The 25263-nt window shown below is 44.7% G+C and overlaps 1 protein-coding gene across 4 annotated transcripts in view; it reads right to left on the bottom strand.

Moving 5' to 3' along the window:
* The window catches only part of cux1b (cut-like homeobox 1b), a 60002-nt gene that overhangs the window by 17930 nt on the left and 16809 nt on the right, over window positions 1-25263 (bottom strand). For all 4 annotated transcript variants that reach the window (XM_019252824.2, XM_019252826.2, XM_019252828.2 and 1 more), the window contains exons 2-14: window positions 23190-23300; window positions 19356-19403; window positions 15304-15382; window positions 12797-12934; window positions 10809-10932; window positions 8393-8469; window positions 8085-8151; window positions 3494-3542; window positions 1565-1669; window positions 933-1121; window positions 655-713; window positions 305-347; window positions 17-113 (exon numbers count right to left, since the gene is read on the bottom strand). In XM_019252824.2, coding sequence (XP_019108369.2) covers window positions 17-113; window positions 305-347; window positions 655-713; window positions 933-1121; window positions 1565-1669; window positions 3494-3542; window positions 8085-8151; window positions 8393-8469; window positions 10809-10932; window positions 12797-12934; window positions 15304-15382; window positions 19356-19403; window positions 23190-23300 — 1186 coding nt within the window. The remainder of the gene's footprint in view (window positions 1-16; window positions 114-304; window positions 348-654; window positions 714-932; window positions 1122-1564; window positions 1670-3493; window positions 3543-8084; window positions 8152-8392; window positions 8470-10808; window positions 10933-12796; window positions 12935-15303; window positions 15383-19355; window positions 19404-23189; window positions 23301-25263) is intronic.

Here is a 25263-nt window from a genome sequence, read left to right as displayed (position 1 = left end):
ATTGGGACGGACTTACCGCTGAGCTCAGTGTTGGCGATGCGCAGAGCAGCGCTCTCGGACTGGAGACTACGGTTCCTCTCCAGCAACAGCACCTCCAGAGGTTTGGATGAGTCCTGATGGAGGGGAGGAACGGAACGGAAATTAACTTTCAAAATAACTCAGACCTCCCCCTTTCACAAGTAAGTTCATTTTCTGATCTAGTTATACAATTTTGTTTTGTCAATGACCTAATTACTATTACTGCAACTTTACGTGTAAAGTCCAGTGTGACAGGTCACGTATGTCTGTAGATTGTAACTTTTACCTGCATAGAGTCAGATGTTCCAAACTCCATTGACTTGAGGATACTGAAGAGAGAAGACAATTCATTATGAACCCCACAAAATGTGCGCACACACACACACACACACACACCCTGTAGCATGCCAGCTTTTCTATTTCAGTCTTTTCAAGGACACAGAAAGGATAGAGGGGCACGAGACACGATATAAAGCTACAGACATCCATGCTCAACCTTCATAAGGGCACTCAATTGAGTTAGATATCTTAAATGAAGACTTGCATCTTGTTTAACATCATTAAAGACATCAAACGCATTCAATAAATAGACCTGTGCTGAACACATACACACACTCCTTTGTGCGTGCTCCTTACCTCAACTCCTTCTTCACCTCCTCATAGTCAGCTTGCTTCTGCAGCTTCTCCTCCAGTTCCTGTAGATCACAAAGAGATGAAAATACATAAAATAATAAAAAGCACTCCTTGGAGCTTTGCGTGTCACAAACTTATTTCAGTGACTTCATCCTTGATAAGAGAAGAGGGTGAGTAAATGTGTGAATATAGTTACAGTTAGGTGTGATCAGCAGGAAAAAAGAATACAGAAATAGGCTCATTAGAAAAACCTAAAATGTCTGAAAATAAACTGTGGGTACCTTGAGAATGGCAGTCTTGCTGCTGAGCTGCTGCTCCAGCTGTGTTATCTGGGAGCTGGTGGTCTCTCGGAGTTTGGTCAGGCTGGCCTGCAGTCTCTGGACGTCCTCCACCAGCTGGGCGGTCTCCCTTTCTTTGGCCCTGAGCTCCGCCTCCAGACTTGAGTGGGATGCCACTTCCGCCGGCTGTTCCTAAAGGCCAGAGAGGGTGGCAGTTTAATCTGATGTGCGAAATAAAAGCTATACAACTAATTATAAAACCACTGATGAAAAGTCCTGATTTCAGAAACATTTAATGACTACAGCAATCAGTCCGCCAGACAGAAGCTGATCTGTGCACTGATTATCATTTCAAAAGGCCTCCCACGCTTCACTAATAATCAGAAGCTACTTTACTGTCTCTAAGTTAACCAAGTCTCACCTCTACAGTCTGCTGTGCAGGTCCAATAAATCAGTTAATCAATACACCAATCACCTATTGACTCCGAAGCCTGACCTTTAAGATCAGTGATCCATAAATTGGAGCTTTAAATCAGCTGACCGCCTGTAGCACAGAAAGGCCAAGCTGATCTTTAGCCTACCAATACCTCTCTGTCAGCCATCCAGCAAGTCAGTGAAGCAGTGAAATGTGTTACCGTGTCAGGGTCGGCCTTGGCCGGGCTGCTGAGCTGCTGGGATTGGTTACTCAAGGACAGCCGCTCTCGGAGCGACTCCGCCTCTCTCTGAGCTGCTTCTGCTCGCTGGAAGGAGAAGAGGAAAAGTTGAAGGAAAATCAACAAGAGGAGATTTTAACATTGTCAAACATGATTAATCTAATGCTGATGATCAATTCAGTGCTACTGTGTTGTGTGCTTTTTTTTGGTGTTCCCGCAACTCATCTCAATTTTCCACTAAGCCCACAGTTGAAAACCTACTTAATACGGGTAGATGGAGAGAGCAGACCGACAACAGAATAGAAAGACCAGGAAAGCAGAAGTTGTTCAAACGTAGTGGCATTCAAAGCAATCAAACTGAATAAAGTTTTCCAATACACCATCTTCTTCTACCAGCCAACTGTGCGACTGTAAGGAAAGGAAGGCCATGCCCTTCCAGCATAAACAAACACACACTAAAGGGTGGAGGTGGGGCGGGAGCGACGTACGTGTGGAATGACAGCCAACGGTGGATTTTTACTTAATTGAAAATATTAAATTAGTCCCCTGAATTGAGAAGATACCCGATGCCTTGTATTCGTGGCCAAGCTGCCATGCTCCAGTTGGGAATCATCTGCAACGTTGGCCAACTTGCCATCATTAGGAGTTACAGGGAGCCGATTCCACAGTGTTCCTAATTGCAACCATATTGAGAGCTGTTATTGACTGGGTGGGAGTTGGACTGCTAGTTGCAAAAGAAAAATCCTGTTTTCCATTTTCTCCTTATAAAAGCATATAAAAAGTCTGTGACTGAGCTGCAGGCCATGCTGTCATCCTCTGTAAACCTCAAATCAGAAGTGTGAATAGTGTGTGTGTGTGGCATTATAGTCGGAGCGCTAACCTTCGGGCTAATATTAACATTACATGCCTATGCTACCCCTTTAGCCACAAATCATACTCTTGGGCTAATAATGAAAGTTAACAACAATGACATTAACAGATACCACAGGAATATTTACAACACAAGGGCAGAGGCCACGCTGGGGGGCTTATTTCAGCCGGTTTAGTAGGTGTGTAATAAACATGTAAAACAAACAGCAGCCCGCACAGTAACACCAAAAGTCGGAATTTGTTAATAGACGCCACATTTTATTCTTCTTTGATTATGAACAAAGAAGAATATTTGTATTTTAAAAGGATAATGCTGGCCATGTTTTATATTTTTGGTGTTATCAAATATATCCCATAAAAAGTAAATAAATAAACTGTCCAACTGTTCAGGCCCCCAATCCTGTTTGTTCCTACTGAAGCATGCAAATGTTTAGTTTTGGGGAAAAGTTAAATAATTTCCTAAAAACAGCTGCACACTGTCAACTCAAGCATGAGTAAGTAGCGTATAGACTGCTAATCCCACCATGTAAGAAGGAGCGCTACCACAGGTCCATCATCTCAACAGCTGTCGGACTCTTTAACACCAGCAGGACTTTCTTTGATACATACATTTTTTACTTATGAGTAATTTCAACCTCACGTATAGGAGTTGCTGTGACTAATACATTTCCTAAGTGTGGGATCATTAAAGTCCTTCTCTATCTTATTTGTTTGGGACTATTTTCAGACGTGGATTAATAAACATTCGGTTGCACGTGGGAATCAAAATAAACTCCTGTTCCTTCATTCAGTCAAACTTTGAGGTTCACTGATGTGCCACAAAGAGCAGACGACATTTGTTGACAGGAAGATGAATACAGAATATCACTGGACCAGATCGTTTAAATCAAATTTACTTGCACAAGTAAATGCGCTCTTTTTCAGTGAAAGAACTTTCTCTGGATTTTATCAATAAAACTTGGGGGAGTCTGGTGTGGTGGACAAATTGGACAACATGTGTAACTCTGCCTGCATGAATAGTTTGGATGTTGAGTGGGTTACCTGATTGGCTCTTTCCAGGTCCGTCATCACCATCTCAATCTCATCGGCCCTGAGGAAGACATTTACTGTTACAACGGAGCATGTGAGGGTGCTTATGAGGGACACCGCGCACAAATAAAAAAACAAGGAATGGATGAACAGATAGATGAATCCCAGGGGGAGGAAAAAAGTACACTCACGTGTGTGTGTGTGTGTGTGTGTGTGTGTGTGCGATTGCTCAGAGAGAACACATTTAGAGAATGACGGTGCCGTGTCCATTAAGCTACTGTCTAAATTTCACCTTAATCCATTGATTGTGAACTCCATAACCCAAACAGCTTGTATGTGTGCATGCATACATGTATTTAAGTGTGTGTGTGTGCCTATGTGTGTGGGTGTGCACATGTAAGCCCCTAAACCCAGGCCACACTAAAACAGAGGGATTACATTAATAGAGCTCTAAGTCCTAATACAGCAGACTAATCTGCTATGAAGCTGTGTGATTGTGTCTGACTAATGGTCTAGATGGGGGCCATGGTTCACCTCTCACTTGCTAGAGGTCAGACAGCAGGAATACATCCCCATAATACCACATATCATTGGATTTTGGAGAAAAAGTTAAACAAGCGTCTTGTCATTAGTGTCATGAAGACCCTGTAACTTTTCTGCAAGCAGTGACCGAGATGTGGAAGAAACTTTGGGGACGAGTACGGACAACACTTGACACGCAGGGAATGTTAATTAATTGGTAAGACTTGCATTAAATTTCAGGTCATACACCACGCCTAAATAATTGCCTAAATATGATTACCTTCTCTGTTAATTAGTAGGCTGTGTGTGCTCGCCCCAAGATACATTTTGAATTTATTCGCTGCATGTGCAAGTTACAGTAAACAAATGCAATAAAATCCTGACAGAACGACTTTATTGGTGTTTGACGAAGTGTGTATTCGTGCGTGTTTATTTAAGACATTACTTGCCGATAAGAAGACGGCACTGAACGCCAAGATGTGAGTACATATGTGCACTGCCGTATCCATTAAGACCTTTTGATTTCTCTGCAATCTTTTGATAGTGAACCCAATAACCCACGCAGCTTTTGTATTTGTGTGTCACAGTATGAGAAACAGTGTTATGTCCCATAGGCTTGAGTACTACTGATTTGAATGTGTTTAACAAAACAGACACAGTTGATATTAGGTCAACATTGTGCCACAGGCAATGCAGCAAAAAGAATCAGATGTGGGTGGGAGAGCTTTTCACTCTCCGCTTTTATTCTTTCCCTAACAGTTAAAAGGATCTAGTATGCATTTAAGCAACATAATAGTACACTACCTCACCAGCTTTTATCCTGTCTTAAGCTATAGTGTGCGGGACCCACACGCGCACTCACTCGAGCTCGCGTACACACAAATGTAAGGTCAGAGAGCCAACAAGCCAGAAAAGCTTGTAATGGAGAGCGTTTATGGGTAGTAATGCAACCCAAATACACCACTGCTCCTGCTCCAAATGTGATCATTTAATCAAAGTACAGATGCACAAAGTCTTCTTAAATAACCTTTGGATTTGGCTGTATTTGGGAATTATAAAGGCAAAGCTAGAGGCTGAGGGCCAAAGCAGATCACAGGGAAGGGATTTTCGGCATATCCTGATACAGTCAGTCAGTCGCTGGGCAGGGGAGGAACTGTCCATGGCCAGCCAATGCACCCAGTGGAATTAATTCATCAAACACTGAACAGTAAAGGGTGAAGTGGGGGTCCTTGGTAATGACAAATCATGATTTTAGCCAGCAAAACTTCTCCATAAAGCTCTATATAGCAGCCACAGGGAGGAGCTATAGAGTAGATACACAGCAGCACTTGAAATCACATACACAAAACACACACACACACTCTTTTGTACCATGAAAGCCAATGGGTGCACCCAGTGACATCAGTGAGTACTGTAGGACTTCTGAAACAAGCCCAGGGCCTCTAAGTCCCTACTGTACTTCCTCCATCTCAGACAAGCCTTTTCATCTCTTATCATCTTCTCTGTCTTGCTCCTCACTCAACCGGCTCCTTTTTCTTTTTCCACCCTCTGCTTGCCTCTATCCTTTCCCCCTCAACCCGTTTCCCTTCCCATTGCCCTCCACTTTCTCTCCTTTCATCTTTTTTCTTTCCTCTTCCACCTCCCCTCTCTCATCTCTCGCCCTCTCTTCCTTGGCCTCTGTCCTCGGTGCCAGCAGGATATTCCCCTGATTTAGATTTTCATTTCTCTCCTCTATCGCACTCTTATCCCCTCTTCCTCGCTGTAGCCTCCAGCCCGACTTGCTTCTTGCCCTCTAGCTTTCATCACTCCATTCCTTTTCTTTCCTTGGCTTTCTCCACATTGCGTTTTCACAGCGTGTTACCTTGGGGATTTCAAGGAGGCTTAAAAAGAAGCTAGCTGCAATAGTGTGTCTGTGTGTTTGTGCGTATGTTGTGCGCCATTTTGTGTTTGTCTGTGCTTGAGATGGACACAGGAAAAGCCGATTGACTATGGCTTAATTATCAGCAATTAAATGCTTTTCCCAAAATGGTATCAGGCCTTTATACACAGATAAATCCACACACACACACACACACACACACACACAGAGGAGCATGCACATGCACACAGCATCCTGTGGGGCTGGGGATCAATATATCATTAATCTTTAACAGGGACTAAACGGGTAAAACGCATCCAGCCAGACCCTCACAGCGCCAACACAGAGAGGGGGCTACGCTACATCTGCAGGCCCTCCTCCCGCTGAAGCTCACACACTCTGGGCACTGCAACATTGACCAAATTCTCAGGGAGAGAGAGAGTGTGTGTGTGTACGTCAGAGTGTGCGCACGTGTGTGTGTGTATGTGTGTGTGTGTGTTAGCGAGTTGCATTTTAAAAGGCAGATTACCCGAATGCAGCAAAAGGATGGGGGGATTTGTCACGCAATGTCCTCCTTAGTGGAAAGTTTAGAGCATGTGTGTGTGTGTGTGTGTGTGTGTGTGTGTGTGTGTGTGTGTGTGTGCGTAAGTGTGTGTTTGTGCGCGCATGCTAATGTGCGCTTGTGTCTGCGTGGAAAAAGGGCATGATATGTATGGCGTTTGTGTTTCGCAGTGCCAAAATATACGCAGTCAAAGGGTTAAAAGTTGTGTTCAGCCAAACACTGGCGATCTGCTCAGCCAAGCAGTAAACGGGGGAAGGACTCCAAGGACTGGGAGGGTGCAGGGTTAGAGAGGGTTTGTGTGTGCTTTAAAGCGTTGCATTAAAATTTCAGATCACAGCACGCCACATAGTCAAGGACCCTGACTGCCTCAGGCTCACGAGTGAGTGTGTGTATTTGTATGTGCATGTGTGTGGATGTGGGCCGGCGTGTGTTTATTAGCTTCTGTAAGCAAATGGGGCCTACTATATGCGTCTTTTCAAAATGTGTTTTCTTCTGACATAAAAGGAACAGACAAGGACAAGAAGAGGAAGAAAGTGTGAAGAAAAGGAGCAGTGCAATGTAGTAATGGGGTAAGAAAATAATAAAAAAATGTATATGAAAAAAAAATAAATAAAAAAAAAAAGGGGTGGGGGCCCTCTGATAGACTATGAAACCTATTGATTAGTGCCATTACACTGCATGTTAATATCTTCCTGTGGTCTTTCCTTGTACGCTCACAATGTAGGGGATAAAAGACAAAGTGAGGGAGTGAAGGAGGTGGACCGGGGGAGGAGAAAAGTATTGTGAGGGAGAGAGAGGAGGGATCGATCTGTTTTTAACAGCCAATCAATTTAACAACTCTGTTAATGGAGAGACACAGTGAGTTTGGGGCATGTTAAATGGGGTGGTGGGGGGGGGACCCTTAAAAGCCAAGTTGATACTCTGCCGTACTTTGTGTACAGGGGACTTTGACTACTTTTAAATTTAAAGAACGAGTAAAATGTTTCACGGAAAGGGCAATCTGTTTTGCAGCGCACCAATTCCCAATAAAACACCATGAAAGACGGTTTCCCTTCTCAGAACTGTAAACTTTTCTGAATGTGGTTCGGATGCTCGAGTGGTTCTGGTTCCTGCTACTAATCCCAAGGGAACAATGGGTGTGAATGTCATAAAGTGCCACTTCACAGTGTGGAGTGCTGACATGGAAAAGCTTCTGTTCTCATCCTCGCCACCACTATGAGATCAATACTGATAGATGCCAACAGCTCCAGTAATTGAAGCCACCTTATCTTACAGGTCGTTAGTCAGAGATCTCAAAGTGACCCTTGTCTGCCTCTCCCCTCTGTCGTGACCCTGATGAATCACAAGGCACTTTAAAGGCGCCTAAAAAAAAAAAGAAAATCTTTATTTCGATGCTTGCTGTGGCAGCAGAGTGCATCACAATCCCCGTCAGTATTTACAGTGCATGGGTAATGCTGGGATTTGGAGGCTGCTGAGCGTTGTGGGAGACGATCCAGCTGTTGAGGAGAAAACAGTGGAGGGGGGAGTTTCCAGCCAGAGAGATGCACTAAACAGGATGATTATGTCAGGAACAGACTATGGAGGAGCCAGAGGGTAGAAGTCACCCGCAAACACACACACACACACAGACACACATAGATCAGCAAGAGACAGAGACGTACTTTGCTGTGGATTCCTCGTCATACTTGGTCTTCAAATCAAAGAGCTCGGCCTGAGTTGTTTCAAGTGCTGTAAGAGATGGGAAAACAGTTATTTGTGAGTTTCCTGGTGACAAGCTAAATGAAGAATATGTACGTGAGTATGAACAATACAGACATTTAATAAAAAAGTACTCAAGATTTGAAAGTTTTTAGAGTTTTTTTTAAGTTTTCAGAGGTCGGCACCAACTCATATCCAGTGATAAGGTTGCCATTTCTCTGAGCTCAGTTAAAAAAGTACCCAGGTGTATAAAGATCGAGTAGGCTGGTACCTGTCTGGAGGGACTGGGCCTTGTGTTCGGCCTCTTCCAACCTTGAAGACATGGAGTCCTGGCTCTCCTGGAGTTTCCTACAGAGGAAAAGAAAAGGGAAAAAAACAGGGAGCATAAAGTCACAGATAGATATACTGAGTCAGTAAATCTTGGGTTCACACTTTGTGGCAACTATTCTCTATTTTCCCACCATTTCTGAAGTGTTTTCCCCACTAAAATCCTCCCAACACAACCCACTCCTCATTAAGCAGCCCTATTAGGCAGGAATGTCTGGCCACTGGGGCACACTGCACCCAGGGGGAGGGAGAGAGGGGGGGGGGAGAGAGAGAGAGCAAGAGTTGAGTAAGAGAGGGGGAGGAGAGGGGCGACGCAAACCACAAGGATAAAATAGATTCATTCTTAGCATATAAAAAGTTAGGCTCTGCTGAGAAATTGCCACTGCGTGTAAAAACATCAATAATCTAGCACAAAGACAGTCTTTATGGCACTCTTTGATGCCCCCCTTCTCCGCCAATCTGTCTCTCCTGTCATCTCTATTTTTCTGCCCTCTACTTCATCCTTTCATCTCTCTCCCTCTCCCTCCTTCCCTCACTCCTTGCAGGATAAAATGCATCAGAGGTGCCATCCATTTACTGCCCCTCTCAGACACAGGAAGTCAGCTCTCGGCAGACAGGAAGGGGCCTATAAAATACTGACGTAAAGGAAATACAGTTGGACAATTGATCTTCAACCGTACGCCTGAAAGAGGCAGTGAGTTTCAACACTGCTTTGCAGCAGACACGATGATTGACAAGAGGGGGGAAAATGTGAGCTCTGTCATGTGCGTTTAGTAAACACACGAAATCAACTTGAATCGGGCCACAGACTTTTATCAAAATGATCACTGGGAAAGATTTCGTCTCAAGTGTTTTTAATGACTGTAATGGAGTGTGAAAGCATCAGTAGCGATCGCTGGCAGCGCGTCATGCTTTGGAGTTTAAGCAGAATATGATGCAACTGTGACGAAGTATTTCTTTAAACTGTGATAAATACTTTTAATCACTTACATGCAGGTAAAAGTAAAATACTAAAAATACGGTTAAATGATCAACCACCACAGAGGAAGTCATATAAACAAACTGATAGAGGGGAAAAGGTTCTTTTTAAAGTCTATGTGCAGCCTACAGATAATATGCAGATCTTATTAACACTAAAAACTTTAATGTGCTGCTTCAGTTTATTGGTTTTAATTTAACTTTATTTCCCAGTTAAAACTTTCTACATAGGTTTGATGTCACAGCTTTTAACTCCTGCTTGCCCTCAGTGAAAATGTGCCGCCTATTCAAGCCCCGAGGCTGCACCAGCTAATCATATGAGTGCTCATCATTTCGACTCTGTGCACATGTTTATTTATGCCTTTAATTCAAAACAGCTGCACATAGTTATCCCAAGATGACTACATTTAAGATTGACAGCTCAATTCTCCACCTGCGCTTTAATGTGGATTCACATGATCATTTTAGCTGCCCATTGTCATATGAGTCTGGATGTACTGAGCGGTGTAGGAAGAAAGGCGCCCAAGTCTGTTTGTTAAGTGAATCAATTGAAAGACTGGCCTATTAGTTTGATCATCTTTATGTTGAATGGGCTTCTTATTATATCAGAGTAGCTCTTTTTAGACTTTGCAAGAGTTAATAACATTTCAGAAGTTAGAATAGTTTCTTTCATCTTCCTAAAATATCTGGTAGTAATTTTGAGTTTATTTATTACTGCCACAGGCTTTGTGTATATCACAAAATCACACACGCTGCAAAATGCCCTGAAAATGGGTTTGAAAAGGAAGTAACCCATTAAATCAAAATATATTACTTGTGTCAAAATAAAGTGACACCCAGGCACAAATTGTGCCATTACAGTTATTTGGTGGGTTTCAATCAGTTACTGTAGTACATTTCCAGACACAGTAGAAGGCTGTGGCAGCAATTATTCAAAATAAAATGGCTGAAATATATCGTGGTAGAGACAGAAAATAAGAGTCTGCGGTGTTGATTCCCATCAAGACAAGAATGGCAAGCACCCACATGACAAAAATGCTGGCATTGTCTTTTATGTAGGTTATTTTCCATTCCTGCATTCATCTGCAAAAATCATCTGGCAGGCAATGTCGGGGAAGGATAAGCAACAATTTGTTGATTAAACTGATAACTACGAGCGAACAATCCAAGGACTATTAGCTAAGAAGAAATGATTGAGTCGTGAATAGCTCTGCTAAATAAAGTCAGAAAATCAAAAATCGCTCAAAGATTAGGATCGTAGCAGCTCTGCCTGAGGGCACAATGACCCACAGGTTTAAAACGGCAAAATAATGCAGAGGGTGTTATTTGAAACACAGCTGCAAACTCACACACACACAAACACACACACACAACAGTTATACCTCTCCTTCTCTGCATAGTCGTTGTGTAGCTGGAGCTGCTTTTCTTGGGCCAGGTTCTCAGCTTGATTCTTCAAAGACTGCTCGTACTCGCGGATCTTCTCCTTCAAGGCCTTGATGGTCACCTCTAAAAAAAACCAGAGAACATGAAGGAAGAGTTAACATACATATATAGACAATTTGCAAATTATGCTGAAAACAAACTTCCAGATATGAGAAAAACGGCAGCGATGACGATAACACTTTCGACGGGAGGGGCAGGTTGACCTTTATTTCAGGAACAACATCCTGCATTCTTCCTCTGTCAGCACAGGCGAAGGCTGTGGCCCCTATGGCTCCTGCCTAATCTTTACATCCATGATTGGTGTAGAATATTCAACGTTCACCACTATAGATAGGGTGTATTCATTAGGGCTGCATTAGTGCTGAAACCCCATAACCTGCTGACGGCTGAGCTCTGTATGGGGGCAGCCTGAAATAAATCCAACACATAACTGGGGTAATAAATAGGCCTCAGTGTGTGTGTGTGTGTTTCTCAAAGAAAGATATAAGTGAGTGAGACAATGATAAAGAGCATTGCTGCTTGCTTTGACTGAGGGCTCTTAGCACTTTGTGTGTGTGTGCGTGTGTGTGTGTGTGTATGTGTGTGTGATTTAAACTCCAGTCTCACTGCTCTGACACATAATCAATAGAGGAGAGTCCCCTCAGAGCCCTCTTACCCCTTAACTGCTTAACTGAACTTTAAACATTTAGGTTGCGGGGATCAATGGCCCCCGCACTCTTTGTATGCGTGTGTGTGTGCGTGCGTGTGCAAGTGTGCGGGCGGGTCCGCGTGTGTGTTTAACAGGAGTGGGAGTTCCACAGTGTGTTTTGGGGTTTAAATATCCCCCATCTATTGAGGCGGGAAGGAGGGATAAAGGATGAGGGAACAGGAAAATCAATGGCAGAATGGAACCCTGCCGCTATCGAGCTGTTCCAATTAACTCTCGCTGAGGAAAGGGGGATTCCAAAACATTCCCTGCTCGCTCGCTCACTCCTCCTTTTCGACTGAAATTACACCACTTTTATTACTGCTTCTCACTCATCTCCCTGCCTTTGTCAGTTTTTCCATCTTTCTTTACCCTGAGGTAGCCCGTCGTTTTTTATTCATGAAACTGTGCCTCATGTTTTTTTTTTCCCCCCTCTCACATCGCCCGCCCCTGAAAAATGTAAAACCTTGTACATTTTTTTGCGTTTTCTGAAACATTTATGAGACATTAAAATATGTGAAATGTGGCCTCTTGCTTTGAAAGGGGCTTCTAAATACGTTTCTTTGACCTTACATTCACAATCAAAAGCACAAAGGCGAGGATATGCTCAAGCATCACCCTGGATAAAATATCAACTCTAATATTTGCGTCAATAACCTCGTTTTGAATAATAATGTTTCAGTTTGATACAAAAAGATGACAAGTCATTTTGTTGTCGTCAAAACCCAAATTGAAAATATGCAACATGTATAATCGTGCTTTGATCACATATCCTGTTCTCATGACATGGCAAAATCTTTCTCTCTCGGGCTGCATGGATTCAGAGTTTACACTTTCATACCAGGCCCCTCTGTATTTTATTCCTTTTATTTATTTTCACAGGGACAATGCACACTGATAAACATCATGTAAATATATCAGTGATAGCCAAAAGGCTCATTTTCAACTGTTGTGCCTTGGCAAGATGTTAAATTAGCCATTCACATAAAAATATGCGTAGGAGTTCTCTCATTCTCACGGCCGCTGCCTGCTTCACCATCTCTGCACATTCAGTAGTAGGAAGACGCATTACGTGGGAGAATATGACATTAAACAGTGCCGAACTAGACAAAAAATATTCATAGGTGTATGAAATTACGATATGTGATCATCTGTGATTAATTGTGTGACCTAAATCTGTGCCCCTCTTAAAAGTCAGGAAAATCCCACTGTGTGCTCCTCTGCATGTATCCTGTCTCTAACCTTGGTTTTTGACCTCTGCAAACTCTTTGTTGTAGTCCTCCAGTGTCTCTCGAAGTTTGGTGTTCTCTGTCTCAATGTCGTGCATCCTCTGGAGCTTCAGCTGCAGCTGCTGAGCCAGCTCCAACACAGGTACAGGATCTGTCAGAGACAACACACACCACGTTAACACACTGCAACGCAGATTACACAAACAAGGGCGGCGAGGTGGCGTGGTGAGCTAGGAATAACTACATTCAAAGCCCTGTGAGAGCGAAGCATTTGCCCTGGTGAAGTGTCCTTGAGCAAGGCAATGAATCTCTAACAGCTCCAGGAGAACTGTCCTAGAGCTGACCCTGACCTTTGATCTCCCTGTGGAGAATTACCGGACTAAAATATATCACAAATTAATAACTATATTATGGTGAGTTATAGGTACAGTCACTGATGCGTCAGACAGCTGCACACCAGAGCTCAGAGATTCATAAATGATCAAAGGAATCTGTGTATAACATTCATAACTAAGTTCAGCCGCAAAATATCCTACCCTGGTCTTTATCATTTACTAAATATTGGCCAAGTATTTTTAATATCGGCCGAGAAATAAAAATCCAGTATTGGTCAGGCTCTTCTGTAAATACTTAGAGAACAGAGCAGAGCAGAGACTGGGCTTGCCAAAACAGTTTACAACACTGAAAAGGTCACGGTTAGTTTTCACATTCCGTATCAACAAAACTTTATCCATAAAGGTTATTGAATGATAAACTATCAGCCATTGTATCAACACAGACTATTGGCTGGTTTTAAGATAAACTTTTGTTTTGTGTGCGTCAACTGCTGATACAGCAAAAGAACTGGATAAATGACATAGACAGTACAATAAATGAGGCGAATTAACAACAGATTAATGGGTTACGATCAGTTAAAGTGTTCACTATGATGCCGCTTCAAAGCAAGAAAACAGAAAGATGGGAGAAGACAGATGGACAAAGTGGAGCTGTAAAAAGGCAATGCAAAAAAGGTACACAAAAGATTACAAGAAACAGAGACAGAAGGAAGAAAGACAACTTTCTGGAGGCATTTTACCAACATCCCTCTGAACACACAGCAGGGTTAACTGTCAGTGTGATGAAGAGAGCCCTGTCAGTCAGGCCAATCACATCTGATTGGTGCTCATGGGTGGCAGACTGGTGACAGGCAGCCAAGAGACGCAGGCGACGCTCATCAGCATGCCAGCTAAAAGAGCAGTTTGTGTGTACGTGTGTGTGTGTTTTATGTGTGTGTGTTGTACAGATAAGAGGAACTGACAGCTTACAGCTGGGGGTAAGGGCTGTGTGTGTGTGTGTGTGTGTTTGTGTTTGTGTGTGTCTCGTGTCTGACGCAGTTAGATATCTTAACTATGCTAATGAGAGATCAGCGGAGAACGATTGGGGAATTTCATGCTGATTTTGTGCCGTCAAGGTGACACACCATGCAGGGCTAAGCTCTGACACACACACACATGCAGACACACGCACTTGCATAGAGTCTCATACAAGTGCAAACAAACGCTAAGGAACATTAACTGTATGCCCTGAATTTAGACTCCAATGCGCCTCTGCGCCCTTGAAAATCAACTTTCTCTCCCCCCCTTATCAAAGCTTTGTCCTTCACACAGTCCCCCCCCCCACCTCCTCCAAATCAACTGTACAGCCTGTTAAAAGCAGTTTGACTTGTGGGCCACTGGTGCTGAGCGCTCTTGCCAGACACCTTTAATCTAAAGCAGAGCACACTGGGCTGACTAACCAGGCCTTCAGCTGATAGAAGACAGAACAAAACACACTGTTTCCTCTTTCAAGACTGCTGCATTAGTCAGGCTGGTCTGTGTCTGTGTGCGTGTGTGCATCAGGCATTACATCATTGTCTCGCTGCAAGTTAAGAATAGCCCCGTCAGAGCTGGCGCTGACTTATTGGGAGCAGTACAATCCAAAGATATTACTGTAGGTCTATCCATGTGGGAATATGATGACCTCCTTACGCTATAGATGAACTCAACTCCTCTCTCATTCCTACATACTGGGCCCCTCCAGGGCTCCCATACAGCTGAAAATCTCCAACCAGTAGCTCTGTGACTGTGTGAGAGAGTGTGTGTGTGTGTGTGTGTGTGTGTGTGTGTGTGTGTTCTGTAACACTCTGTGCTGCGTGTCCCTCCTCGGCCTCAGTGTGCTGAATGTGACTGCTCATGTGTGCACTTTGCGGCAGCCAATCGTGGGCGCACTTGTCATCCATATCAGGACGCACCTTCTGTTAAGACCCTCTAAAGGCTTCACCAGTGGGGATGAGATCTCGCGGGGACATATTAAGGCGTCGCACGCGCCTGGATGAACAGTGAAGCAGCACCAGAGGGATGGTGTTATGCTTTTTTCACCCTCTTCCCCTGCTGGTGCTGTCTGCATGGATAAGGGGGTCTTCTCATGTTCATGTTTCTCGGACTCGGGGAGACGTCTAGACAAACACACTTTCAGTCACACAGACGTTCAACGCGGCCTTACCTGGGACATCGATTATTTTCTTGTACACGTTCAAGAAGGCGTTCTCTGCTTCTTTACTTCTCTTACTCAACGCATCGATCTGCGGGGAGAGGAAGAAGAGAAAAAAAAATAAAGAGTTACTGTCAGTTACACCACCTCACATGAGTGTCACATGCATACACTCAAAAGGCAGGCCCATTAATTTCACAGTGAGACTAGTCTACATATCTGTCTATCCTCACTATGCGTTGGTATGTTGCATGCGACCGTGGTTGTCTTGACAGTGGCAGCGTTGGTGTTTCCTTCCCGTGGAGTCAGTTCAGCTGTTCAGCCGATGACGGATGCGTTTCGTTTTGCCGCGTGCCCGTGCGTGTCCACGTCGGTCTGTTGTGCCTAAGTCCGTCAGTCGGTCTGTGTGTGTGTGTGTGTGCGCCAGTGTGCGATTGTGTGTGTGTTCGTTTCCCCTCCAGCACACTGACATCATTAAACAGCTGGCTCAGTCTTTCCAGCCACAGCAGGGGCAGATTATTCAGTCAGCTCTTAGCGGCAATACAGTGTGGATCCATTACTGATGCAGCCATTAACACAAGAGAGCACGGCATGCATTCCATCACTGATATTATTGAAATGGACAGCATTAGAATGGATCCATAAGAGATTAATTCCCAAATCATTCAGGGAAGGGGGGGGGGTTGACTTTTACACTGTTGTCGATGCTGAAACACGAGGCAGCGGGGCTCTACTTTAAGTGTGTCACACTTCAATATGAGCAGCAGACAGAGAGTAGGCGAGACGCATCTGAAATCGAGTCTAAATCGAGGGAAACAGATGCCAAATAAAGACATTTAGAGGTTGCTACTGTACTGGGCAGAGCTACAGCTGACTACTCTGGCTCACGCACTCAGACTAAACAGCCTTGTGTTTCTATTCCAACTCCTCCAGCAGCGCACTCGCTGAGAGAAAAGGAATAAAGACAAAAGCCTATATAAGTCCAAATATAAAGTCTTCACATTCCCAGCCAAGCCAGTAGTGTAGTTGATGGGTGGTTTAGGGGTTCTTGCCACTGTAAACAGAGCAGGCTACATGTAATACTGCCTGGGCTCCTATGGGAACCTAATAAATCTCTTCACATGGCTTTGATTCATCTCTAGTTTTTTAGCCGCAAAACATCTGGCCCTGTGTAGGCTGGTGCCAGCACCCCTCCCTCTTTTTCCCCCCCTTTATTTCTCTACGTCTTTCTCTCAGCCTCTCTCCCTCTTGTCACTTCCATGTTCTCTGACTCATAGTTTTTTTTTTTCTTTCCCTCAATCTTTTTCAGTGTCAGTCTTTCTCACATGTTTCTCCGTCACACACACTCATGTCTGACTGGCATGCACAGGACTCCTGTCTTGCCCTGTGACTGACACACACACACACAAACACACACACACATTCCCGCTACTACTATATCTCATTCTCACATCATGCTGCATCATGTACTTTACCCTCCTTCATGTGCTGTGTGACATTGAACGATCTGGATCCTCAAATGCAAGGCCACTAATGGGAGATTACAGATGCTGAGCACTAATACCTTTCACACACACACACACCAGCACCAAACCGGTTCATCGGGGTGTGTACATACGTGTATCTAAGAATATGTAATCAGAGGCTCTGAGGAGACAAAAACACTCATGATAAAGAAGGAAACGCTCGCAAACGAACGCAAGGAATGATCTGCCGATGGCGGTGAGGCTGCGTGACTGTACAATGACTGGGCCAAGGTCAGTGGTACAGCAGCTTTATATAGCCCAACATGGGAGGCAGGAAATAGACATTTAATGTAGGACACACCCTACAGTTAGAGGCAGGTTAACTGCAGGACCAGAGCCATTAGAAGACCACCCAGGATTTGCAAATACAACCCTGCTGTTCCAAACTGCAGCTCTTTCAACCAATCCCAATGACATCTGCTATTACATGCTCCCCTGCCCCCATCCCACACACACACACACACACACACACACACACAGACCAAGCAAAACAAATGAAGTGACACAAATGATACCTCACCAGTATCAGTAGGTTACCGATGAGAAGTGCTTGCAATTGCAAAAGGTATCCCTGACACATCCACACACGCACACACAAACACATACGCACATACGTCAGCAACTTGTGCCACCATCACTCAGCACCGCCTCGCTCCCCTATCTAACCCATAGTGTGTGAAGGGCATCAGGCTGACCTGCGTATGTGCGTGCATGTTATGTGCGTGCATGTTATGTGTGTGTGTGTGTGTGTGTGTGTGTGTGGCCCCAGTGGAGTCTGATAAGGGGAGGCTATGGGAAGCAGAGACTGAAGCCTTGGATAATGGAAACGCTTATCTGATCGATGGACCAACAAGGAACACTGAGCATGCAACATACACACACACACGAGAAAAAAAAAGAAGAAAAAACACACACACACACACACACACACACACACACACACTATATAACCCGTTTACCAAACTGAGGCCTCGTGCAAACAGCACTGTTATTGGTAATAATTATGACCCGAGGGGATCCACCTTTCAATGACAAAGATTAAACAGAGTATCGAGACCTCCGAGTTCCTGGGCTAAAACTTTTTATTGTTCTGTCTCGGTCCCACACTCACTTAGCAAAGATTCGGGCTCCTGGGTAAAAAATGCTTAAGGATGAGTTACTGTGGGACTTCCAACAGGAAGACCCTCTGGTTTCTGGTGCTGTCTTGTCCTTGATCAAAGCACCGAAGGGGTAAGCAAACAAAGCCGGGCTAAAATTACACATTCTCCGAGCTCCTCGTGTTGTGGCATGCAAGCGAGCAGAATAGTCGACTGATTGATGGGCTGCTCTAAGACTGGCGCGGGTGTACAGTATTATCTCAATAATCATAAGATAATGTCTTTCTCAGTTCCGCGACCACCCACTATGCGCCTCAGCGTGTTCTGGTGTGCACGCCGTCGAGGTGTGTCAACATGGGGATGGTGGAAACAGCTGACAAAGCCCCAATTATATTGCTGCCGTTTCTATTCTCTAAATAGACTGTGGATCATCAGCAGAACATGGTGGAACCACTGTAAATTACAGCATTTTTACATAACCACTGGCTGTGGTCGCTGCTCTAACACAAGAATATGGAAACTAACCCAGTGTTAAACTGTAATATTCTATGCCCAGTAGCAAAGCAGCCCTGTCACTATCCATTGAGATGATTTTGTTAATGTGTGTCTGTGTGTGTGCGCTAGGGTAGAGATACTGTTGGGCTGAATGTCCACCCACTCCAACCCCAAATAACGCCCCAGTCTAAACCAGCCGCTTCCACTCCTACCCTCTGACTTTCACATATGGGAGTGAACTGGAAATGCATGGCTGCCAAAAAGGAGGAGTCATGATGGAAATAGGCCAAAATGATGGAGGAGGAGATAGAGGGGAACGGTGGGAGTATGATATAGCGCACACACACACACTCTCACACAAAAGTCACCTCTTATAGGTCAGGGTACATTAAAACCAAGGGAGCAGCATTACATTGAAAGTAAATAAATGTGCCACAAAACAGAAATGGCACACGATTCACCAGATCAACAACAAAAAAAACAACAAATAACCCCGTCGAATCATGCAGACAAACAAAGTCTGAGGAAATGGCATTCGTTGAGTTGTGACTGGCTAGAGCCGGGGTTTTGTGGTGCCTCTTTTTTTTTTTTTTTTTGCAGGATGCAATTTAAACACACCCTCGGGCTACAGGACTTCATGAATAGGACAGAAAATCAAGAGCAGAGCAGAGTGAAGAAAAGAGGGAGAGAGGAAAGAGGGGAAATGAGATAGTGGCGAGAGAAAGAAAAGGAGATGGCGGAAGAGGAGAGAGAAGCGAGGGAGAAGAGAGAGGGCGATTTAAGAGGAAAGACGAAAAAAAGATAGAGAGAGAGAAGGGCACTGAGAGAGGGAGCAAGACCAGTCAACCAATGTCAAATGGGCTTTATAAAATGCATTGTTGGAATGCTGTGCTTGAACATTTCTGTCTGTCACTATGTCAGTAAAAATTCCCAATAACACACTCACCTCTCCTTGGAAGCTCTTGAGCAAAGGGGCAACCTGTTTCCGTAAATCCTACAAAAAACAAAAACAAAAGAAAAACAAAACGTTAGTGAGTCTCAAAAAAGAGATCAATTTTAATCCTGAAATAATACACAGGAACATGTGGCAGTGATGTTCAGAGGCAGTGAAAAGCTACAGAGTTTCACACTAACACACCATGTCGTGATCAAATAAGTCACTAATTGAAATCAAGTAGAGACTATTCTCGCCGTAGCCAATGAATCATGAGTGATGCGTGAGCGAGTGATGAACACGGGGGTAGGGGAGGAGGCCAGGTTTGTACCCTGAGGTGCTCTGGCGGACTGCGTTTCTCATCAGAACAGGTGCAGCACCACCTGGGCCACCCAGAGGCGCCACTAGTGCGTGTGAGACATAGAGCGAGTGAGCCGTAGAGTAGGCTTACAGTTAATGCAAATTGTCTCTGCGCACCAAGTTTTGACTATAAAGCTGGCGCTTTTTATCCCGCAAGTCCCATCGCATGACTTTCCAGTGCGAGTAAGCCTTTTTCAGATTAGATAGCCAGTCGAGTATGTATCAGGGGAACATGCAAATCACCATGCTCTTAGCTGAGCCTACATCCTGACAAACTGAACTGGAGCGTACGGTGAAAAAGCACGGCAGAATAGGACATTCTGTACAGGAACATTTGATTTGCACAGTTTGTGGACACACACGCGCGTACTCACAAACCTGCCTAATGAAGATGTGAAGTAGGGCAACGACAGATGTGCGCTCGGGAGACTCTGCTCGCCTTTCAGAAAACCTCCGCCTAAAAGCCTAACCCATGTAGCAAAGGAGCGTGCTTCCCAAACTGACCTGGGACCAGTGTCTGGGGGCTGGCCTAATCCCAGGTTGGTCCAGACAGGCCGCTTGTCTGGGGCTGAGGACAGGTCGTGACCCCGCTGACCCTGGCCCATTGTTACCTCATCAGGGGTCGTTGTGGCTGTTTGTCTGGGCCAATTCAATATTCCCCTGCTGGGGATAATGACCTCCACCCCGCCCCTGCCCCTGCCCCTGCTTCTACCCCCACACACCCCCACCCGGCTCTGGCTCTCTCCTTCTCACACTCACACCCACGCACATTCACGACAAGCATGCACAAAAGAAGAGAAGTGGCAGTTCTTTCATTTGCATTAGATTTTGATTATATCCTTATTTTCCATTTGGTAAAGTCGGGTTCCTTTCAGTTTTCAGCACTAGTTCCTGCTTAGATTAATACATTTTTTTATTTTATATCTTATTTTGCTTCACTGTTTTAAGAGTCATGCAAAAACATCTGCTTGTGCTTTTTCATGTCACTATTCTGCACTTTTATCACCATGGCTTCAAATTTATGTAAATATTTGTGACCAAAAAAGAAGCCTCTGTATAAAGTAATGCAGTCTAGCCTACTAGTCCTCCAATAATTACTACCTTTGTTCAAATCATAATGTTCAACATTTGTTGAGACTGCATCTGCACGAGGAGGAGACGCCTCGACACTACCATCGTTTTGTAAACAACGGTTTGAAGTTGCTGTATTAATCCAATTTTTAGGTTTTTGGTTTATGGTCGTCTTGTTTGGGGGGGGTGCAGCTTGACAAGCTAACACACACGCACACACACACCATGCAGAGGCAGGCCCACTGCTTTCTACCCGAGCTCTGAATCCCTTTGGTCCACTCTCTGGTGCTCCGCCCCCCTGCCCCCTCCACATCCAAAGATTTATGACCATATAACATAACAATGCACACAGACACCATGGTCAATCTGTGTGTGTGTGTGTGTGTGTGTGTGTGTGTGTGTGTGTGTGTGTGTGTGTGTGTGTGTAGTGAGGAGAGTGGAGGGGGCCAGGCAGCAGGAGATGGATGGCTGGTGTGTGAGCTGCCGGCAGACAGCAGACAGGCCAGCCCGAGGAATCCTCCAGGGAGTATGGAACTCCCATTCGCTGTCTGTCTGCCCTGCAGCTAAACACAAACGTGTGTACGTGCATGCGTGTGCACACACACACATGCGAGCGCACACAAAGTTGTTTTACTACCACTGCCTCTGGCTAGCAATCTTTGGGACATTTTACAACCATTCCCACCCTAGCCTTTCTAACAGTGTGGTAGAGGAGTCTTGACTAACTAAAAGGAAATTAAGAACTCGATGAATAATTCAGGCAACTTAGGAGGCACAGTGAGATGCAGTCTCCAAAAAAAAAAAAAAAAAAACAACAGTGTGTCAGTCCTAATGAATTATGAAAACTTTGTTTTCACGCTGCATTTCTTTGCGCTACTTTCAAAATGCTACAAAAGCCTGCATGTGTGTGCGCGCGTGTGTTATTATGCAGACCATGAGTGCAGTTCATGCCGAGTACAGCTCAGCAGACTAGACACAGTCAACGTGGGCCGGTCTCCTGGTTGTTGAATAATGGATCAGAGACGGACTCCCGCTCAGCCTAATGCAGTCTGATCTGATATGACTGTGATCTCCGCTGACTGGTGCAGACCACAGAGAGCTGACAGCCACGCTCTATAGGCTGGTCAACCGCGCGCACACACACACACACACACACACACACACACACACACACACACACACACACACACACACACACAAGACGATCGGGGCATTTTTAATCAAGCGCAGGCCATCACATGTTATAAACCAACCTATTTGGTAGGCAGCCTCGATGCTTACACACTTCCAAAACGTCGGGAGTTTTAGTGCTGATTCCTATTGAGCCTGTTACAACCCTGTAATGAATCCTGTCGCTCGTCTGGCCTGGCTCAGATTCCTCCTCCACATACCAGGGAGATGCCAGGGGCCACACAGACGCCAGAGGAGCCTTCCTAAATCACAGCCTTGTTACACTGATGAATGTGTGTGTCCTGTTCTGTGATCTAGGCTATCTGCCTCTGTGTGTTTGTGTGCGCACCTCTGCTTCTCTGCATGTTTTCTTTGTGTGTGTGTGTGTCTCTCTCTCTCTCTCTCTGCCTCTATGTGTGTGTGTGTCTCTTATGTGGTTATACTTGAAAACGAGATTAGAGATGAACGTGTAGGGTAAAGTGAAATTAGTGTCTTTTGTATGCAGGTACAGTTTCCTCTGGTGTATATTCCCCTACACCGGGTGGGCTACAAGCTCAAGTCAATAGTCACAATCCTCATCCTGTGGTAACTATAATAGGCCTACTGTCAACTCCGCCGAGAGTTGACAATTTTCTATCCACCGTCTACTCCATTCATACATAATTCATACTACCATCAATAATTCACCATGGTGACATTACCAATAATAACACAACAATACTTTGTTTTCGCTGTGTGGTTTAAAATGTGTTGCCTTGGTAACAGAGATGAAACAAATATTCCCAGGAGGAGTGATGAGAACACAGGAACAGGACAGAATTCCCTCCTGATCCCACTTAGTAGTGTTGTCACACTCTTTCTTTCTCTCCCTCTCCCTCCTGCTCTGCCTCTCTCTCTCTTTCTCTCTCTCTCTCTCTCTCACTCTTCACATACACACTCGCAGACCACACTTTTCTGCACGCATAAAAAACTAGGTCAGATAATACAAACTCCTGAGGGGTTTTCTGTTTTGTCTCTTTAGGATTTCAGGGAAACTAATGGAGAGACTATTTTTGGGAGCCAAGCCCGCATCTCTCTGCTCCATCTACTCCTCCCCTAGCTTTCTCAGTAAATAATCACAGCTACATTTATGAAGAGGAGAAGAGACACAAAGAGGCGAACCGTGATTGTCAAAAGAATCGCGGCATATATGCGTCGGCGCTGGGTGTCGGTGCGTGTCTGCGAATATATATCCGGTATCCTCACCTCTGGTGTGTTCTTCTTGAACTCGCGGCTCAGGTCGATTAGTTTCTTCCTGGTCTGTTCGCTCTCGTCCTGTCTGTTGGCAAGCTGCGTGGCGGTGGCGTCTAGTTCTTTCTGCAACACAAAACACAAAACTTCTTTTTTAGGTCTGCTGCACATTTTATCACACTGTCATTATAATCAGCTTCGTTATTATTAAGGATAAGGAAAAAGAGAGGCTGTTTGTTCTGACTAGACGGCAGACTCCTTGACCCATCTGGCATGCTGCGGACTAACCAACCAGCCTCAGCTGAACTTGGCCTGTAATATTGCAGAGAACAAGAACCACAACACCGATGTCCCGCCAAGGAAAACCCTGTCTACACCAGTAGTTTGATCTGCTACCAGCGCAAGCAATATCTGAGCCATTCAGCCTGTCAGTCAATCAGTCACCGCTGTGTTGGGCATGACAGCCTGTGTCGCAATAGACTACTACTACTACTACAACAACAACACCGCCACGCACGCAAGTTCACAACAATTATTGACTGTCTGCAGCAGGCGACCCCTCCCCTCGCCACGGAACGACGACAACAGCACAATTATCAACAACAGTGTTGTCAAGGCTGAGGCAGAGCCCGCCTTTATCCACATCCATTTTGCATTGTTATTAATAGCTATTTACGGGACTTGTTCCAGATGATGGGCCAAGTGCTGACATTAACAAGACGTTCAGGCCTTGTAAAGATTGTATCTCTCTCTGCTGAGTGTTGCTGGATTATGTTTCTGTTGGATTCTTGCCTTCTGTCACGCTCGTTCCTTCTTTCTTTTTTTTCCCTCTTCCTCTTCTCTCCCTCCTCATTTTTTCCATACTCACTACAGATCATCCACTCACTCGTTCAACTAGCAGTACCCTCTCCTCCGTTTAAATCTCTTCTCCCTTTACTCCGCCTCCCTACACCCCCCCCCGGCCCCATCCCACCACCACCCCCAATCCACCTCCTGTGAGGCCGCCCACCCCTGAGAGTGATTAAACGCTGCTGAAGGGCCGTTATGCTAACTAACACACTAATCATTTAATACACACATTACCACAGGGGCCCTTGTGGCTCAGTCTGCTGACAAGGTCCCAAAACACACTCACGCACACATGCCCACCGCCCCACATTGCCCACACACACACACACCACCAATACACACAAGAAAATACAACCCTCTAAAGAAATAGCGTGATCAAGTACTAATTAGGATATTTCCTTCCCCCCCATCAGCGTTAACTTTAATTCCCTGACCAGCCGTGATCTCGTTTTATCCACAAACCGTAAAAAAATCTAACAAATGTTGCTCGACTGTCCTCGGCGTTGGGTTTTACGCAGTAGCTCAGGACATTAGGAAAAAAGAAGAAAAAAAAAAAGTAAAGAACTGCTCCTTTGCTTACATGCCATCTTGAACTCGCTGCCCATGGAGCAGTTGATGTAGCAGCCTGTCTGCCCATGGCCATGGAGCAGCTGCACTATCTGTTAGTGAATTCGAGCGTGCGCAGAAGCTTGTGCAACGCTTGATGGAAGGAGGAACCTAATAAATTTTAATCATGTTAAATTAATTGTCAAAAAAAAAAAAAGAATGCTCTAGTTCATGAATAGAGGTGTAATTATTATATTGGTAAAGATTAGCTACAGGAACAAGAATATAAGGCCCAGTTGGTTCAAGATATTAACAGATATTAGTCACTGGCGGATATTAATCACAATATGATGTATTAGGCCTTAAGGCTTACTTCCCAAAATCATTTAAATCAGTGGAACACTTCAGTTTAAAGCCTAGTCTCAAATCAGGAGGCACAAGCAGCAACCGGGACAATTTTAGGCACATCCCAAAAGCAGAGATAATGCCGTTAATCATCCAAGCTGTGCCGTTAAACACTAGGACACATTCATTTTGAAAATAAAGAATTCCCCTCTGAGAGATCTGAATCACTATATAAAGTAAAACACCACGGAGGACCAATGCAGTCGAGGTTTTCGATATATTTTGTGTGTGTGTGTATTCGACGCGCCTCAGGACACAATTAAGTGCATCAAACTTGAATACTTTGAGG

Source organism: Larimichthys crocea, chromosome VII (assembly GCF_000972845.2).
Source record: "Larimichthys crocea isolate SSNF chromosome VII, L_crocea_2.0, whole genome shotgun sequence".
NCBI classification, from domain to species: domain Eukaryota; kingdom Metazoa; phylum Chordata; class Actinopteri; family Sciaenidae; genus Larimichthys; species Larimichthys crocea.
This window is presented reverse-complemented; position numbering and strand designations above follow the sequence as displayed.